The following is a 19,398-nucleotide window of genomic DNA, read 5'->3' on the forward strand; positions in this document are numbered from 1 at the left end:
AGCCCCAGCAAGGAACAGTTTATCAGACATCTTCAGTAAGGGCATCCTCACTGAATCTGCCACCTGCAGTAGCCACAACCGCAACCTTAAAGCAGGATGACATTGTCAGTGGCTCTGAAGATGACCATGGTCATAAGCATTAGTGTGTCTGGCTCCTTCCAGGCTGAAGCAGATGATATTTGCAACATGTTGCAGTTTGCCATCCACTGTTGCATTAGGCAAGTCACTGAGGCTCTGTATTCCAGAAGAGCTAAATATATTTAATTTTCCCTTGCCACAGAGGGGTTGGTGGAGTGAGCACACAGCTTCACAGGGATAGCAATCTTCCTCACAATGCAGGGTGCCACTGACTACATATGTGTTGCTTTCTGGGCACGGCATGTGAACCCAGTGATGCTCTGTAACTGAAGAAGATTCCAATCTCTCAAGGCCCAGCTGAAATACAACCATATGCATATCATATCGGTCAATGCCTGGTATCCTAGCAGCGGTCGTGATGTCTTCATTCTGCGGCAGTCCACTGTGCCATCTGCTTTTGAGCCACCACAACTAACCTCGGGTGTTTACTGGGCAACAACGGTTATCCTTTGATTGGCATATTCATATAACCAGTGCCATGCTGCCACATGAAATGTGATAGAAGAAATCATTGGGGTGCTGAAGCTTCGCTTTCACTGCCAGGGCCGTTCAGGGGGAGTCCTGCAGTTCTTGGCAGAGCTTGTGTTGAGATTCATCCTGGTCTGTTAAATGCTCGTCCATTGTGAGACCACTGCTTCCTGCCACCAGCTATACATGCGGAGCATGAGGAGGAGGAGGAAGAGGAAGAAGGCAACCAACGCAGTTCCTGTCTGGCCAGGCTGTCCAAAATCGACACATCCGACAGCGATATCAGTAAACACAGAGCCCAATTCCCCATTCAACAACAGTTCCATGCCTTGCCTTTCTTCTGTTACTGACCATCGAAGAAAATTGCAATCCCTGTGCTCAAAAAAAAACAAATATCTGGCCTGCAGGACCAGTTCCCTGAGGGATATTAGTCAATCAGTTGGGTTTATATGAAAACTTCCAAGCTTTCATTTTCTTTTATTTTGGTGCCATATTATCGGATTTATTGAATTCAGTTTCACAATTTGTAAAGGTGGGATTTGAACTCATGACCTCTGAGGTCTACAACAGTTACCATCCTTGTAAAATTAACCCTTATGTTGAATCCTTGCCTAATCTTAGCTTCAAAAAATTAAAACAGTTTACATTTAGTTTGCACTGTAAACTGGTTAGACATCACAGATCAGTCCAAACGTTTTCCCCAACCCCACATACACTTTCTAGCAGGAGTCACTGGAAGGCAATCAAAAGCAGGAGCTAGTGCTGATATTTCCCACTCCATTTCATAGCCAAGAGGCCTAATGTAACACCAAATTGCTACCAAGTCTTGGGTCCATAACCAGAACGCAATGGAGCATAAGGTACAGGATTAAGAAAAATATGTTACAGCTTCGTAATTGTAACAAGAGGCTATCACGTACCAGTGGTGCTGTCATTTGAAGATGTTGCACTTTCTTTGATAATAACTGGAATAATAAATACATCTATTGTTAATTTTTTATATTAATGAAACGTAGAGCATTCAGACTAGACTAATTTCCAATTTAACATTTCTCAGTTGTGAAGCACTTTAAACAAGAACTATTAGTTAAGTATAAGGAGCCTAAGGGATAAGTTGCCGGCTCAATTCACTGTTTTAATTATAACGAGAGCTGGATCAGTTTCTGTCTAGGTTGGAGAGCACCTCATTCAAGAGGTCAGTGTTCTATAATATAAATCAAGGTCAATGTAATCTGCTGGACTAGTTTCAAATACCCAAATAGGACAGAGGATTTTTCCAGATTTTTGCCCCCTAATTGCCCTAGGGGTTTTATCTGTTTTTTTGCTTCTCTAAGGAGATTCCATGATGGGTTTGGAGTATCTGTACCATGACACATAATGAATCAACTATATGGGACAGGCAAGACTAACCAATGGGTCCATCACTTTCCTATTTTTGTATGTATGAATTTTGATAGCCAAAACACAATCATTTACTAATGTTACATACCTTGGACCTGCAGATGAGTCCCATTCCCAGACATTCTGTACACTGGTCCAGGAATTTCAACTAATACTTCGCATATGTACACCCCAGTGTCATTCAGGTTTATATGGGAGATAGACAGAATGCTAACTGTATCATTGAGGAAGTGTTTTGTCCTTTCAGTGTAATTCAGGTGAATTTTGGTTGTGTTCCCTTTGGAAGTGAGTATTACTGTTTTTTGATTTTGGAAAACTTTACTCCATTCTATTCGCCGATCCGAACTTAGGCTATTAATCCAACAATTCATTGTTGCCATGTGTCCTTCCACTGCAGATAGGTGAAGTGGAGATTGTGTAATCATTAGAGTCATGTTGTTCCCAGCTGTAAGGCAAAAAATTGTACGAGGATTAAAAAGTTCACTCTTTTGACTTATAATAAGAATATTTGGATATCAGGCCCTATTCTTTTCAACCATTCACACAAATGTATGCTACCTCAGACATCTAAAATGTTTCAAGCAAACAAATGAGCAGGTAAAATATTTTGCATCGTATTGGTTGCAGAAGGAATGCTTGCCAGGAAAACTCATCATCTTCAAATTGTATCATGAGATCTTTGACATCCACTGAACAATGAGAACAAATGGACAGAATCTCTTTTAAACAACTCATTCAAAGGACTTCATTTGTCATGAAGCATTCCCTCTTTACTGCACTGGAGTGTTAGCCTCAATAGATTATGAACTTAAAGCCGGTAGGAGACTTGAATCAACAATTTTCTGACCCAGAGGTGGGGTTCCTATCAACTAAACCAACCTGACAGGTTTGATGACTTCAATCCCACTTACTCATTTTTTCATTATATTCTTCAATCCCATCTCTCTCCAGCAATACACTCTGCCTCTCACACTGTCTCCATAGGTATAGATTAGTGACTGTCTACTACTGTTGACTGATGCTAATTATCAATTGTCTAACACTGCGGGGTGCAGAGCCTTCTGTTTTCATATTTTACTTTTAGGGGGAAATCTCCCTACCTTCACTTAACCAATCAGAGTGACACTTGACCGAAATTGTTTTGCCCCACTTCTGCCAATAAAACCTGAGTCCTGTGGACGTCTTTTGGTCACTGGAACTTGATTTTATCCCCACCAAGATAGATTTCAAAAGGCAAGATTTTAACTCATTCAAAACTCATCCACTCAGTGTTACAATTGGGCCCAAAATTATTAGCCGAGGCATCGAACATAAAAGAAGGAACATCCTGGTGGAATTGCATAAAATACTAGTTAGAATACTGCATACGTTTCTGTTCACCGTATTATAGGAAGGATGTGATTGCACTAGACAGGATAGAGGAGAGACTTACAAGGATTGGAAGATTTTAGCTATGAAGAAAGATTGGATAGGCTGGCATAGTTTTCTTGTGATAATGGAACAGAGTGCTTACAGGAAGCAGGATGGGAGGAAGTGTAGTCAATGTAGCTGTAGGAGTCAGTGGTCTTACAGGGCATATTTGACGATAGCCTATCCCCAGAAATGGAAATGGTGAAGTTGTGGAAGGCAAGAGTCAGAAATCGACCACGTGAAGGTGCTTTTAACCTTCTCTATTCTAAGAAGAGCAACCCCTGCTTTTCAAGTCTCTCCACTTTTCTAAAGTCCCTCACCCCAGTGCTATTCTAATAAATCTCTTCTGTATTCCCTTTAAGGCTTCGACATCCTTCCTTAAATATGGTGCCCAGAACTGAACACAATACTCCAGCCAGCGCCTAACTTGTGTTTTATAAATGTTTAGCACAAATTCCTTGCTTTTTATACTTTATGCCTCTCTTGATAAATTCAACGATCCCATATACTTTTTTAACAGCCTTCTCAATTTGACCTGCCACTTTCAAGACTTGTGTACTTACATCCTGAGATCTCTCTGCTCCTTCACCCCTTCTAAAATTGTATTACTTAGTTCATATTTTCTCTTTTCATTCTTTCTACCAAAATATGTTACTTCACACTTCTCAGCTATGTATCTTCTCAGTTCACCAATCTGCATATGTCCTCCTGAAGTCTGCTACTATGGTCCCCATTGTTTACAATATTTTGAGTCATTTGCAAATTTTGATATATTGCCCTGTGTGCCCATCTCAAAAAGAGCAAGGGTCCTAATACTGATTTCTGGGGAATATCACAATTTCCCCCAGTCTGAATAACAACCGTTCATCATTACTCCCTGCTTTTTGTCCCTTGACCAATTTTGTATCTAAAATGCCACAGTTCCTTTAACCCCATGGATTTTAATTTTGTTTACAAGTCTATGTAATGTCACTCCCTAGGTGCTGAAGTGGAAAATTACTCGAGTCACCTGTACTTGAATGAGTATGTGTACAGAGAAGGCTGGGTGAGATCAGCATTGGGCTTGTTAGTGATGCACTCCACATGACAAAAACAGCCTGACAACCCTGAATCAGTGTGGAATCTTGCAGTTTAAATGTTATGTTGTAGCATCATTCATTGCATATTCAGTGAAAGTACAGCCCTGTTTTCAGCAAAATTTTGCTTAATTTTCTTTGACACAATAAGTGCAGGAGCATTGTTTTCCAAGCAACATCTTCATCGCAAAACACTCAGTCAGGGATAGAACAAACTCCTTCAGAATAATGTGCATTATGACCTCCTTCAGGATTGAGCGCATAATCTACTGGCAAGCCAAGACAGCGCTGAATGATATTAATGGATTGTTAGTTGTATTATTAGGATACACAGGTGAAGGGCATTGTTTAATTAAGTGCTTAAGGGAGGTGTCAGCTGTGGCTCAGTCCATAGCACCCTCACCTTTGAATCAGAAGGTTGTGGGTTCATGTCCCACTCCCGGAAACCAAGAACTGTGATTGTACTCAAAAGAGTTGCAATCTGTGACTGTTGATAACTCAAAAGAATTATAAATATGGGATAGCTGGGATACTGGGTGTGTAAGGGGAGCTATGAGACTGAACTAAATCAGTAAACTCTCTTAGTAAAGAAGAGCTCCGTGTCTTGGTTTTGACTTCACCAGCCGCCTTGGATTTTATTAACAAAGGAGTGATGCATTAACAGAGATACCATCTCTTAGCCCCGTCAAGGATGAATATAAAAGAATCAGTTCCACTATTTAGTGAACAGCAATAAAGCTTTTCAAGTGCCTTGGTCAATGTTTATCCCTCAACTAGCACCATCAAAATTAATTTAACTGGTCATTTATGTCATTGCTGTGTGGGATCTTTCTGAGTTTGCCTAGCTAACAAGCGACTGAACTTCAAATTAATTGGTGTGATGTGAAACTCTTTGGAATATCCCAGGACATAAAATGCACCACATAGATGCAACTTCCTTTATTTATTGCGGCTTCACCTTGCCTTTTTTCTCTGAAATTGTTGGTGCTTTCCTGCTTGATGGACTTTTGGGTTTCTCAACTTAAAAAAAGAAAAGCATTATACAGCATTTTAATTCTCCACATTGGCCTTAGGCCCTCACAGAATGATATGGCCTGTTTGGTACCAAGTTCTAGGTAGTTTTTGTGCTGTTTCTGTGTTGATGTGGCCTAAGTGCTTTTTGATCTGCTGACAATCAATTTATTTTTATTGAGAAATTTACAATAAATTTTCCTTAAATGTAATATTTTATGATTTGTTTTAAGTTCTCTTTAATTTCATAAATTTGTAATCCCAAAGCATTATGGAAATAGATGATATTGGATTTATTTCATATTTAAAAAAACAATTGGACCATCACTTCCCCTGAAGACGCCCTCAATAGTTCACAGCAATGTTATTCCATTTCAACCCTTTACTTCACTCTGGCAATGTTCTGTTTCCTCAGGTTATGTTGGCATCTTTTATCCCCTCCCCTCACCCTTGTAGTTCATGTCGGTACCATTCACTACCCCTCAGTTCACCCTGGCAATGTTCTCCATCCTCCTCCCCCAGCCCTGCTTCAAAAGGATGTTAACAGGATCTCTCATTAAGCTATTGCAGGAATTCCTACTCACAGCAACATTCAACTCCCCCAGAGCATTAGGAAATTGGTGCTGGAGCAATGCTGGCAATTGTCCTGGTTAAACATTGTCCTAGCCGATGTTTATCCCTCAATCAACATCACTAAAACTAGATTACCTGGTCATCCATCTCAATGCTGTTTGTGGGAACCTGTTGTGCACAAATTGGCTTCCACATTACCAACAATACAACACAACTTAATTAAGTTTAATTGGCTGCAAAGCGCTTTGGGATAACCTGGGTCGTGAAAGGAGCTATAAAAACGCAGGTTCTTTTTTTAACTGAAGAGGAGGATGAGGCCTCTATATTCATTTTCACTATCCTAGGGAATTTAAACGTCTCATGCATGCCTAGCTATGACATCTTGGTAAAGAATGAGGTAGGTCAGGAGACCTTAATTCAGGATATATTAATTTCAATGCAGTGATGCATAAAGCAGGATTCCATTTCTCTTCATTCTCACCAGTAAAAAATAATACATTTGGTGCTGCTTGTCTTCACTCATTGATCAGTTAGACAGTCAAGCCACTTATAGTATCATGTTAAGAGTTGTGATTTTGATGGCCAGTGAAGGCTTCAGATGCTGCTGGAAATATGCACATAATTTAAAGTCATAAACCTTCTCACATCTAAGTTTGCTTAATGGGCCCCCAGTGCACACAAGCAAATCCAAACTAAGTGCTCTGTTAAGGTTTAGGGTTGAGGCTGTATTACCCATGCCACACAGCACACAGATCTAACTACCGCTGCAGGGAGGAATAGGAGAACTTTCAATGTCTCAAATGCAAATGAAAGAAGCAACTGCATTGGTTATAGTGACATCGGAAGTTTTAGGTTGAATCCAGAATGAATTAGCTGTTATCAGCCAGAGTGGTACTAGGCAAAAACGAAATACTGCAGATGCTGGAAATCTGAAATCAAAATGCTGGAAATGATCAATAGGACAGGCAGCATCTGCAGAGAGTAAAACAGAGCTAATGTTTTAAGTCTGTGATCTTTCATCAGAACTAGTGGCAACTGAATCAGTGAGGGGAAACTCAGCCAAGATTCCTGCCCCATATCACGTACCAATGGACATGTTTTTATTTCCTTTAATTTTTTTGTTCACGGGATGTGGGCGTCGCTGGCTGGGCCAGCATTTATTGCTGATCCCTATTGGCCTTGAGAAGGTGGTGATGAGCTGCCTTCTTGAATCGCTGCAGTCTTTGTGGTGTAGGTACACCCACAGTGCTGTTAGGGAGGGGGTTCAGGATTTTGACTCAGCGACGGTGAAGGAACGGTGATATATTTCCAAGTCAGGATGGTGCATGGCTTGGAGGGGAACTTCCAGGTGGTGGTGTTCCCATGTGCTTGCTACCCTTGTCCTTCTAGGTGGTCAATATTGTGGGTTTGAAAGGTGCTGTTGAAGGAGCTTTGGTGAGTTACAGCAGCGCATCTTGCAGATGGCACACCCTGTTGCCACTGTGCATCGGTGATGGAAGGAGTGAATGTTGAAAATGATGATGGGGTGCAAATCAAGCTGGCTGCTTTGTCCTGGATGGTATCGATTTTCTTAAGTGTTGTTGATGCTGCACTCGTCCAGGCAAGTGAGAATAGGATTGATACATCCCTAGTTAAAAGAATGATGAAGTTTTCTGTCTCCCAGGAGATTACATGGTTACGAGGGGGGGGCGGGGGTGTGGCAGGGGGGAGTAGGGGGATTGGTTAGGAAGTGCCTAAGTGTCCGCACATAATGCTGCAGATATCATGGGGGGAATTTTCTCCCCGTCAGAGGGGGGTTGGGTGGGAGCGGGCGCAGGCGGGCACGCAGCCAATCGCCACCCGCAATCAGCTGGGCGCCACCATTTTGCGTGGACGGGCCATTTAAGGCCCGCCCAGCGTGACACGCACCCAGAAGCACTGAGCGCTCGCTGTGCGGGCGGGGGGAGTAGGCTGAGTCGGGGCCTGCATTCTTCAGCGCATGCATGCGAAACAGCATGGAAATCTCCCAGAGGCACAGAGCTGCCCCAGGGAGACTAGTTTGATTTTTTTAAATTTTAATAAAGAAACAAAAAATATTTTAAAACATGTCCCCTGTGTCACATGAGCTGGGACATGTCAATGAATTTTAACTTAAAAATATATTTAATTTATAAACCCTTCATGAAACCTCATCCCGCCCGTGGATGAGGTTCCATGATAAATGCAAAGGCCGCCTGGGCTCTTCGCCAGCCGCCAACCTTAAGATTGGATGGGCAGCTCAATTAATTATATTAATTGGAATTTAAATGGCCTTAATAGGCCTTTGACAGTTCAGCGGGCACGCAGCCAACTCCACTGCATGCCGGCTGAACTGAGGATCTGAATGACATGCGGTGACATCGGGATGCATGCCCGACATCACCGTGTGTCATTTGGCAGGCCAAATGGGGTAACTGGTCATTTTCAAATATTCATATAAAATCTTATAGCAGAACTTTTAGTTTTAGTTACTGTATATTGAACACCATGGTCACAATATTTATGGAGAGGAGTGGGGGGAGAAGGAGGATGGAGGGAGAAGGAGGGTGGGTGGTTTCACAGTGGGAAAACCATAAGAATGAATGTCCATCAGGTTCTGCTGAATTTAGCGGCAGGAATTGATAAACATTTTTCAAATCTGTTTTCCAGTCGTAGCTAACCAGATTGGGAGGCTGTGAGATGGGTCGGCCTGCAGCCCCAGGCTGCTGCCTGGTGTTGTGTTCTTCTGTTTAGCGCAATTGTACCAATCATATACTAACGATTGATAAAATAATAAGGTGGGTTCTTTATTAAAGATAAGACTATATCTAGACCTTTGACCTTTAGGACTGCTGCTCTGTTCTGTCTACAGAGTACATGGGATTGTCTTGTGGTGGATAGCAATGGATAGCAGTTTCAGATATTCCCCTTAAAGGTACATCACAACACCTGGGAATGTGGAGGAGGGACAGTGATATTGGGGGAATGGGCATCGATGCAGTGCCCAGAGGAATCAGGGTTTTTAAAAATTCATTCACAGGATGTGGGCCCATCCCTAATTGCTCTTGAGAAGGTGGTGGTGAGCTGCTTTCTAGAACCACTGCAGTCCCTTTGGTGAAGGTACACCCACAGTGCTGTTAGGAAGAGAGTTCCAGGATTTTGACCCAGCGGCAGTGAAGGAAAAGCAATATATTTCCAAGTCAGGATGGTGTGTGGCTTGAGGGGGAATGTCCAGGTGGTGGTGTTCCCATGTATCTGCACCTTTGTCCTTCTAAATGGTAGCAGCTGTGGGTTTGGAAGGTGCTGTCCAAGGAGGCTTGGTGAATTCCTGCAGTGCATCTTGTATTTGGTGCACCCTGCTACTACTGTGTGTCAGTGGTGGAGGGAATGAATATTTGTGAATGGGGTGCCAGTCAAGTGGTCTGCTTTGTCCTGGAAGTTGTCAAGCTTCTTGAGTGTTGTTGGAGCAACGCTCATCCAGGCAAATGAAGAGTATTCCATCACACTCCTGACTTGTGCCTTGTAGATGGTGGACAGGCTTTGGGGAGTCAGGAGGTGAGTTGCTCGCCACAAGATTCCTAGCCTCTGACCTGCTCTTGTAGCCACAGTATTTATATGGCTAGTTCAGTTCAGTTTCTGGTCAATGGTAACCCCAGGATGTTGTTAGCGGGGGATTCAGTGATGGTAATGCCATTGAACGTTAAGGGGCAAAGGTCAGATTCTCTCTTTTGGAGATGGTCATTGCCTGGCACTTGTGTGACGCGAATGTTACTTGCCATTTGTCAGTTCAAGCCTGGATATTATCCAGGTCTTGCTGCATTTGGACATGGACTGCTTCAGTATCTGAGGAGTCACAGATGTTGGTGAACATTGTGCAATCATCAGTGAACATCCCCCCTTCTGACCTTATGTTGGAAAGGTCGTTGATGAAGCAGCTGAAGATGGTTGGATCTAGGACACTGCCCTGAGGAACTCCTGCAGGTATGTCCTGGGACTGAGATGATTGACCTCCAACAACTACTAACCAACTTTCTTTGCACTAGGTTTGACTACAACCAGTGGAGAGTTTTCCCCTTGATTCCCACTGAATCTAGTTTTGCTAGGGCTCTTTGATGCCACACTCGGTCAAATGCTGCATTGATGTCAAGGGCAGTCATTCTCACCTTACCTCTGGAGGTCAGCTCTTTTGTCCATGTTTGGACCAAGGTTGAAATGAGGTCAGGAGCTGAGTGACCCTGACTGAACCTAAACTCAGCATCAGTGAGCAGGTTATTGCTAAGCAAGCACCACTTGATAGCACTGTTGATGACCCCTTCCATCACTTTACTGATGATTGAGAGTAGACTGATGGGGCGGTAATTGGCCAAGTTGGATTTGTAGAGGTTTTTGTTCTCCGCATCACCGGGCAGATGCCAGCATTATAGCTGTACTGGAACAGCTTGGCTAGGGGCTTGTGTGGAGGGGCCATTATTGGGGCAGCCTAGAGAGATCAAAGCAGGAGAAAGGAGGTCACGGAGGGATGGAGAGCTCAGGGAAGGAGGGGATAACAGATTGAAGGAAGATGAAACAAGATCGTGGACGGCCTATGGAGTACATGGTAGGGGCCAGGAGGAGGTTGTGTGTCCTCGGGAACATCAGGAGGGAATCAGGACACAGGTGGTGGCGAGGGGTCTGTTCGAATCAATGGGAAATTTAAGAATTTTGCTCAGTGGACCAGGGGAAGAACTCCTCCTCTTAGCCCTTAAGCAGTGCTGGAAATATGCTTAGCTCTACCATTCAGCAGTCCTCACCTTGCCTTTAGCTGCCAAGTTTCCCAAACCCAGGAAACATGGCCAGCCAGTGTTAAAGGTGAGACAAGAGAAAAAACTGGGACATGCAGCCTTATAAAAATATTTAATTGGGGCAAGTGGATTGTGGGAGGAGTTGGTTGCTCGGTGAGGTGAGAGTGACTGCCCTTGACATCAAGGCAACATTTAACCGAGTGTGGCATCAAGGAACACTAGCCTAGCTGGAGTCAATGGGAATCAGGGAGAAAACTCTCCACTGGTTGGAGTCATACCTAGCACAAAGGAAGATGGTTATGGTTGTTGGAGGTCAGTCACCCCAACTCCAGGACATCACTGGAGGAGTTCCTCAGGGTAGTGTCCTCGGCCCAACCATCTTCAGCTGCTTCATCAATGACCTTCCTTCCATCATAAGGTCAGAAGTGGGGATGTTCGCTGATGATTCCACAATGTTCAGCACCATTCATGACTCCTCAGATGCTGAAGCAGTCCATGTCCAAATGCAGCAAGACCTGGACAATATCCAGGCTTGGGCTGACAAGCAGCAAGTAACATTCGCGCCACACAAGTGTCAGGCAATGACCATCTCCAACAAGAGAGAATCCAACCATCGCCCCTTGATGTTCAATGGCATTACCATCACTGAATCCCCCACTATCAACATCCTGGGGGTTACCATTAACCAGAAACTGAACTTGACTAGCCACATAAACACTGTGGCTACAAGAGCAGGTCAGAGGCTAGGAGTCCTGTGGTGAGTAACTCACCTCCTTACTCCCAAAGCCTGTCCACCATCTACAAGACACAAGTCAGGAGTGTGATGGAATACTCCCCACTTGCCTGGATGAGTACAGCTCCTGCAACACTCAAGAACCTTGACACCGTCCAGGATAAAGCAGCCCACTTGATTGGCACCACATCTACAAACATTCACTCCCTCCACTACCGACGCACAGTAGCAGCAGTGTGTACCATCTACAAGATGCACGGCAGGAAGGCTCCTTCGACAGCACCTTCCAAACCCATGACCACTACTATGTAGAAGGACAAGGGCAGCAGATACATGGGAACACCACCAGCTGGAAGTTCCACTCCAATATACTCACCATCCTGACTTGGAAATATATTGCTGTTCCTTCACTGTTGCTGGGTCAAAATCCTGGAACTCCCTTCCTAACAGCACTATGGCTGTACCTACACCACATGGGTTGGAGTGGTTCAAGGCAGCTCTCCACCGCCTTCTCAAGGGCAACTAGGGATGGGCAATAAATGCTAGCCCAGCCACCGATGCCCACATCCCGTGAATGAATAAAATAACTTCCAGTCCACCTCCACTAAAACCAGAAATGGGCAAGTTCTAGGCAGATGAGTTGTGGATTTGAAGTTTAAATTTTACTTCCCAATGGACCCAAACCCATCCATTTTTAAAGGGTAAAATACCCTACTAACATCTATAAATGGAATTTATGTTTCCCTATCTAGTTTCTGTTAATTATTGTATCTTGAACAGCTTTCTGGGGAGTCCAGGGGCATTTGCCCCAGAAACCACCCACGCAAACTGGTGCTAAAAGCTGGAGAGGTACTCTTTTACATCAGAGGATCCATAAAGTGGCAGCCAGTAACTTCCTGTCACCACAGGCAAGACACTTTAATTCTTGAATGGGCAGGGGTGAAGTTGGTCTAAGAGTGGAAGCCATTGATTGGCTGCTATTTCTGACAGCAGTGCCTCCCGCAACCCCAAAAAATAGAAAACCTAGAAATCACACTGTTGAAGCTAGCTTTCTAAGTGGAGTGCACAACTCCCCTCCTCTAATTCAGAGTGTGTGTCAGTTGCCATGGGGTAGTCCTGCCCAGTGTTTGCCCAACATATTTAAAATCATTGAACTCAGAAATATGGTCAGGTTCTCTTGAGGCCATGTCAGTCGAATGAGGAAATATACCTCTAAACTTAAAATTGTCCCCCAGTTCCCCACATGAAGTAACAGCTGTGGCAATAAATGAACTGGCCAAGTTAAGCACAGCTTCAACTTAGCAGCTAACCACTATAACTGTGCTCTAGACAAATGACTATCTATGTGCAATGCCAAGGAAATCTCAGGGCAGATGTTAATCTATGTTAATATATGGACAGTGCTGCAGAGTTACTTTAGATGTCAGTCCTAAATTAATACACATATGATCAAAGCAGTTGTTCCTCAAAGGATAGGAAGGTTAAGTGTAACAAATCTGTGGAGGCAAGAAATGGCTGTTGCTAATACTGTCAGCTTGGCTCAGTTCCTGGCACTCTCAGATCCGACTCAGATAATTTCAAGCTCGGGATTTAAGCAGATAAGCTAAACTGGCAGCGCTGAAGAAATTGCTGTCCCTCGGTTGGGATATCAAACCAATGCCTTATCTGCCTTCACTGGCTAGAGAAGAGGAGATCCCTTGGCACCATTTGCAGAAGAACAGAGAGTTTTCTTGGTGTCCTGGCTGACATTCCATTCTCCACCAACACCACCAAAACAAAAGCCAATTTTACTGGTTGTTCTTCTAACATTCTGTTGGTGGGACCTTGCTATATACAAATTGGCTGCCTGCATAAGGCCAGTAACCCATTAAAGTGAAACACATTGGGGTGTCCTAAGAATATGTTAAGGCACTAATTAAATGCAAATTATATTAGCAAATAAATAATTAAAACACTTGTATGACATTCCTTTAGCTATTTTAGCAGGGAGAGTAGTCCATTTACAATTAGCCACCAGCCTGAAAACAACGAACAAATACAGCTAACACAAAATCAGAAGTGTTTGTTCACTTTTATTACCAAGTGGAAGATAAAAACGCCCTGCCATAAAATGAAAAATGTAATTTTACTCAGTACTTCAAAACCAACCAAAGCCTGAATTCCCTAGAAGCCTGGGTCAGACCCTTGGGATAAGAGGAGCAGGAGAGGACAGGCTGGGCAATGGGGCCAGCTCTCTGTATTGTCAGGTCCTCACCCTGATGAATTTTCACTCAGCAGCCGGGTACAGATAGTGTGCCTTCTGCCAGAATCCTCACTGGCCTTCTCTGCTGTGTCCTCAATGGTCTGGATACCAGCAATCGGTACATCACAGCGGTGGTAGCGTTGGTGCCCAGAAGAGCCTTTTGTGTTGGGAAAGCAACCTCAAAGTCAGCGTACTTTTAGAGAAAGGACCAAAATTTTGTGGTTTTTTTCGCTTGTGTCAGACCAGATGTTTTGAAGAAGAACAGCAATCTATTGCCTGAAACCAGGGAGGCACCAAAATTGCATGAGGGCCTACTTACAAGCTGCCTGTTCTGGGGAACTCTGCCAAGTCAGGTACTCATGTGTCAGTGGTGGGGTCTGATTCTTTCAAAGTTACAGGGATTGCTGATGAAATAGAATAGTTGAAAGTCTCCTTTTAATTCTGTAGAATATTTCATTCTATACTCGTGCAATACATTATTCTCAATTTTCTTTGTTTCTTTTCGATAAGCATTCAGAAATGAGGTCAACCTGCCTAAACCAAATCACCCAGAGAATGTGGTAAGGGCAGGTTACCAGAACGTGCACAAATTCTTGCTTTATTAAAGTATGAAAGTAGCTCTGTGGTCTTCATTGCAATGTGAATGTAGCAGAAACCAGTCATTGCCCTCTCCCCAATTAATGGGGACGCTCAAACTCCTTGAACGGAGGGGATTTTAGCTAGTTTGGCCAGATCAAACATTTCACTTGCTTTCCACCCACATGCCTGCAAAGCTTTCATTTGAAATCACTTTGCAGTAGCAGTACTGCTTTCACTATTCTTTTAAGATATAACTCAGTAAAATTAGAACATCAGCAACAAAATGATAGTGCAGGGTTGGGGGGGACGGGGTGGTGGTGGTGGGTGCCGGGGTTGACGGGGGGGGGCGCGGTGTTGGTGGGGGCAGCAGCTCCTTCTGATTCCACACGAGGGTAAGTAAGAAAAAAGTCTCATCTTTCTGGTAGCAGCCAAATGCATTTTTTAATGAACAATATTTTAGCTGCTGGGTGCCTGAGAAAACTGGCCACAGCAAACATGGCACAAAACAATTTGGAAAGGGGCCTAAAATAATTGTTAGGCTCCTGAATTTCATAGGAGATTCTAACCAATACAGTGTGTGACGCATAGCCAGCGCGAAACAAGTGTGCACACGCCCTATTAAATCCTTTATCATACATTGTTTGCATGAAAAACAGATCATACACCATTGATTTTTCCAGGCAATTGCTTTTTAAGAAAAATATTATTGTTCAACACACATGTTGAGAAGTTACAGTAGATTGTCAACCATGGTAGCACTCTGGCCTGTGAGTCAGAAGTTGTGTGTTCTAAGTCCATTCCAAGCTCACCCATTCACAAAGAAACAACAGTCCCCCATCAAAGCATCATCTGTCTCTTATGCTCCATGTATTACACTAATCTAAGATCAAAAGGAAAAGAAATGACATTTCCTGAAGGGAGTATAGCCTCACACTGCTTCACCACGTGGAGGGTAAATCCAGTGCAGGGTGAAATCTGGTTTGCTAACTGCTCTGGGGTCTGCTGGATCACCTGGATGCTTTGTGAGCCCACTTAGAGAACAGACTTTCTCCTATTTCCCCCTCTCTAAACAAATACAGCTTTATTTCCATAACCCCATATACATTGGCAATTTAAAACATGAAACCCATTTATGGCCACTCCACTTGATTTTAAGCAGTCCTCAAAATGATGCAGAGTGGCAGCAGTGTGTACCATCTATAAGATGCACTGCAGGAATTCACCAAAGGCTTCTTAGGCATCACCTTCCAAACCCACAAGCACTACCATCTATAAGGACAAGGACAGCAGATAGATGGAAACACCACCACCTGGAAGTTCCCCTCCAAGTTACACACCATCCTGACTTGGAAATATATCACTGTTCCTTCACAGTTGCTGGGTCAAAATCCTGGAACTCCCTTCCTAACAGCACTGTGGGTGTACCTATACCATGGACTGCAGTCGTTCAAGAAGGCAACTCACCACCACCTTCTCAAGGGCAATTAGGGATGGGCAATAAATGCTGGCCCAGTCAGTGAAGCCCACATCCTATGAATGAATAAAAATACAAAGCTGCTATTGAAAAAAGGCAGACATATTTATTAATTATTTAACTATAAATATTTAAATCAGAGTCCTGTACTAGTGTAGTGCTCAACACTGTATTTCTGGGCCAATGATTATGTGCCACTCTCTGTATTGGGTCCTGGAATGGAATGGCATAACCAGCAGTACTTAAAGGGACCACTGCTGAATGCTCTAAATCCAGATAACATAGAGTCCAGCTCACTAATGGTGCCCGCAAGTCCCACACCAACCCTGTCTGTAATGTCAGCCAACTAGAATCAGCCAACTTCCTGCAATCCTCAACCAATGGGCTACCTCTGAGCGCCTGTTCAGCACTCATAGCTTTCCGACCACATGCTAATGAGGCCCAACCGTCAAGAATAAGCTTGGACCGCTCAATGCTGCAATCAGGTAGGTAGTGTCAGAATGGTGGAATAATTATTCGAACTGACTCAGGGCTATTTGCGGGAAATAGATTCTATTTTACACAAAGGACCTGGATTAGAAACTCATTGCAAAGGTGCTACCAAACTAGAAAGGGCAATTGAATCATAAGAAGAAACTCAGTAAGTACAGAAGGAGTGAGATATGTGAGTGAGCAGAACAATGACAGATAATATTTAATGCAGAAAAATATAAAATGTGACATTTTTGAAAGAAAAGCGATGCCTGATATAATCCATGTTGCTGAATTAGATAAGGATAAAGCTGAAAAAGACCTGGGGGCCTTTGTGCACAACTAGATACAAATACAGCCTCTTCTAATAGAAATTAAAGGAGGTGGTTTGGCAATGTTCTTGTAAATCTCCTCTGCACTCTCTGCAGAGCAATTATGTCCTTCCTGTAATGTGGTGACCAGAGTAGTACACAAAATTCCAGCTGTGGCCTAATCAGCATTTTATACATTTCAATTATTACATCCCTGCTTTTATATTCAATACCTCACCCAATAAAGGAAAGCATTCCATATGCTTTCTTAACTAACTTGTCCAGCTATCCTGCCACCTTCAAGGACCTGTGGACATGCACTCCAAGGCCTCTCACTTCCTCAACCTCTCTCAATAACTGTCCTCGCTTTGTTTGCCCTCCCCAAATACATTATCTCACACTTTTCTGGATTGAATTTCATTTGCCACTTCTCCGCCCACTCAACCAAACCATTCTTATCTTTCTAGAGTCGACAGCTATCCTTTTCATTTTCAACTAAACAGCCAATTTTTGTACCATCTGCAGAGTTAGCAATCATGCCTCCCACATTTAAGTCTAAATCATTAATATATACAACAAACAGTAAGGGCCCCAACACCGAGCCCTGTGGAACACAATTGCAAACCGTTTCTCATTCACAAAAAACATCCAACGACCATTACCCTTTGTTTCCTGTCACAACTGGAACTGATGGAACTGCCAGAGACATTAGGGCAAAATTAATTGTCACTTGCTAAAATATAAGCTCATAAAATAAAGCTAGCATGGATTTCTTAAAGGCAAGTCATACTTGACTAACTTAATTGAGCTCTTTGATAAATTAATAGAGAGGGTTGATGTGTGTAGTCATGTTGATGTTGTGCATATAGATGTTCAAAAGATGTCTTATTAAACAACACCAAACAGGCTTGCTAGCAAAATTCATGCCCATGGGATTAAAGTGGTAGTAGCTGCCTTGATAAGAAATTGGATAAGGAACCATGTCAAAGTCTGCAGGCAGGTTGAGGAGGATGAGGAAGGGTAGCAGAGATTAGAGGTGAAAGGTTGTTTTTCAGACTGGAGGGAAGTATACAGCAGTGTTCCCAGGTATCAGCATTGGGACCACTGCACAATTTGATACATATTAATGACCTGGAAAGTGGTATACAGGGCATCATTTTAAAGTTTGCTGATGATGCAAAACTTGGAAATTTAGCAAACACAGAGGAAGAGACTAATAGATTTCAAGAGGACATAGACAGACAAATAAGCAGATACATGACCGATGAAATTGAATGTAGGGAAGTGTAAAGTGATCCATTTTGGGAGGAAGAATGAGAAGATGCAATATAAACTAGATGCTATAATTTGAAAGGGGGTGCAGGGACAGAGAGACATGAGGATGTATGTACACAAGTCTTTGAAGATGGTAGGAGAAGCTGAGAAGGCTGTTAAAAAGGCATCCAGGATCCTTGGTTGGTTTCTTATCCATTCCAGGGTTTATCATGAATCTCCACTGGTTTGAGTTTATTTACTAGCCTTTCAAGTGAAACTTTGTAATAAGCCTTTTGGAAATCAAGGTACACAACATCATAAGGTACATTACAGTCTAAGCGAGTCATTGCATCCTCAAAGAACATAGGAACATATGAATTAGGAGCAGGAGTAGGCCATTCGGCCCCTTGAGCCTACTCCGCCATTAGATATGATCATAGCTGATCTGTTTGTGGTCCTTGTGGCTTCAACTCCTCTTTCCAGCCTGCTCCCGATACCCTTTGACTCCCTTGTTAGTCAAGAATCTATCTGCCTCTGCCATAAAAATATTCAATGAGCCTGGCTCAATAGCTCTCTGAGAAAGAGAGTTCCAGAGACTCACAACCCTCTGAGAGGAAAAAATTCTCTTCATCTCCATCTCAAATGAGAGACCCTTATTTTTAAACTGTTCCCCTAGTTCTAGTCTCTTCCACAAGGGGAAACATCCTTTCAGCATCCACCCTGTCAAGACACCTCAGGATCTTATATGTTTAAATAAGATCACCTCTCATTTTTCTAACTCCAATGGATACAGGCCCAACCTGTCAAACCTTTCCACGTAAAATAACTCCTTCATTCCAGAAATCATTTGAGTGAACATTCTCTGAACTGCTTCCAATACAACTATTAAATAAGGAGACCAAAACTGTACACAATACTTTAGATGCAATCTCAGCAATACCTTGTACTACTGTAGCAAATCATCCCTACTTTTAAATTCCATTCATTTTGCAATAAACAACAACATTCCATTTGACTTGCTAATCAATTGCTGTGACTGCATGCTAACGTTTTATGATTCATAGTGAAGTCATTGTGAAGTCAAGCAGATTGGTCATTCAGGACTTTCCACTTCTTAGTCCATGTTGGTTGGAGTTTACCTAGCTTACTGTTGTACATATAGGCCTGAATTTTCATGAGCTGTGGAAACTCTGCGCCTTATCCAAAATGGTGCTGGGACCCTGGATCCGGAAGTCCCGTCCCCTTTCCAACGGATCCCATTTTTGCTGGGGGTGGAAGTGGACAGGATGTGATTTACAGGATGTGGAAAACTGAACCTAGCAGGGCCATTTGAACTCAGTGTTGATTTCAAATAGACCTCATTTTTACTGGAGCAAGGTTCGTTTCCCGCAGTGTATGATTTACAATTTTTAAGATTAGATATGAATGCGCATAAAAGGTGGATAACGTCTGTGAAACTATTAAGCTGGCAAGTTATTT

At 43.0% G+C, this 19,398-nt stretch overlaps 1 protein-coding gene across 1 annotated transcript in view; it reads right to left on the minus strand.

Annotated features, from left to right (window-relative positions):
- Positions 1-19,398, minus strand: part of LOC144689219 (uncharacterized) — a 42,146-nt gene that overhangs the window by 9,228 nt on the left and 13,520 nt on the right. Inside the window, exons 2-3 of the mRNA XM_078556327.1 lie at positions 2,096-2,452; positions 1,527-1,571 (exon numbers count right to left, since the gene is read on the minus strand). Coding sequence (XP_078412453.1) covers positions 1,527-1,571; positions 2,096-2,452 — 402 coding nt within the window. The remainder of the gene's footprint in view (positions 1-1,526; positions 1,572-2,095; positions 2,453-19,398) is intronic.

This window comes from Cetorhinus maximus, chromosome 13 (assembly GCF_964194155.1).
Source record: "Cetorhinus maximus chromosome 13, sCetMax3.hap1.1, whole genome shotgun sequence".
Lineage (NCBI taxonomy): Eukaryota > Metazoa > Chordata > Chondrichthyes > Lamniformes > Cetorhinidae > Cetorhinus > Cetorhinus maximus.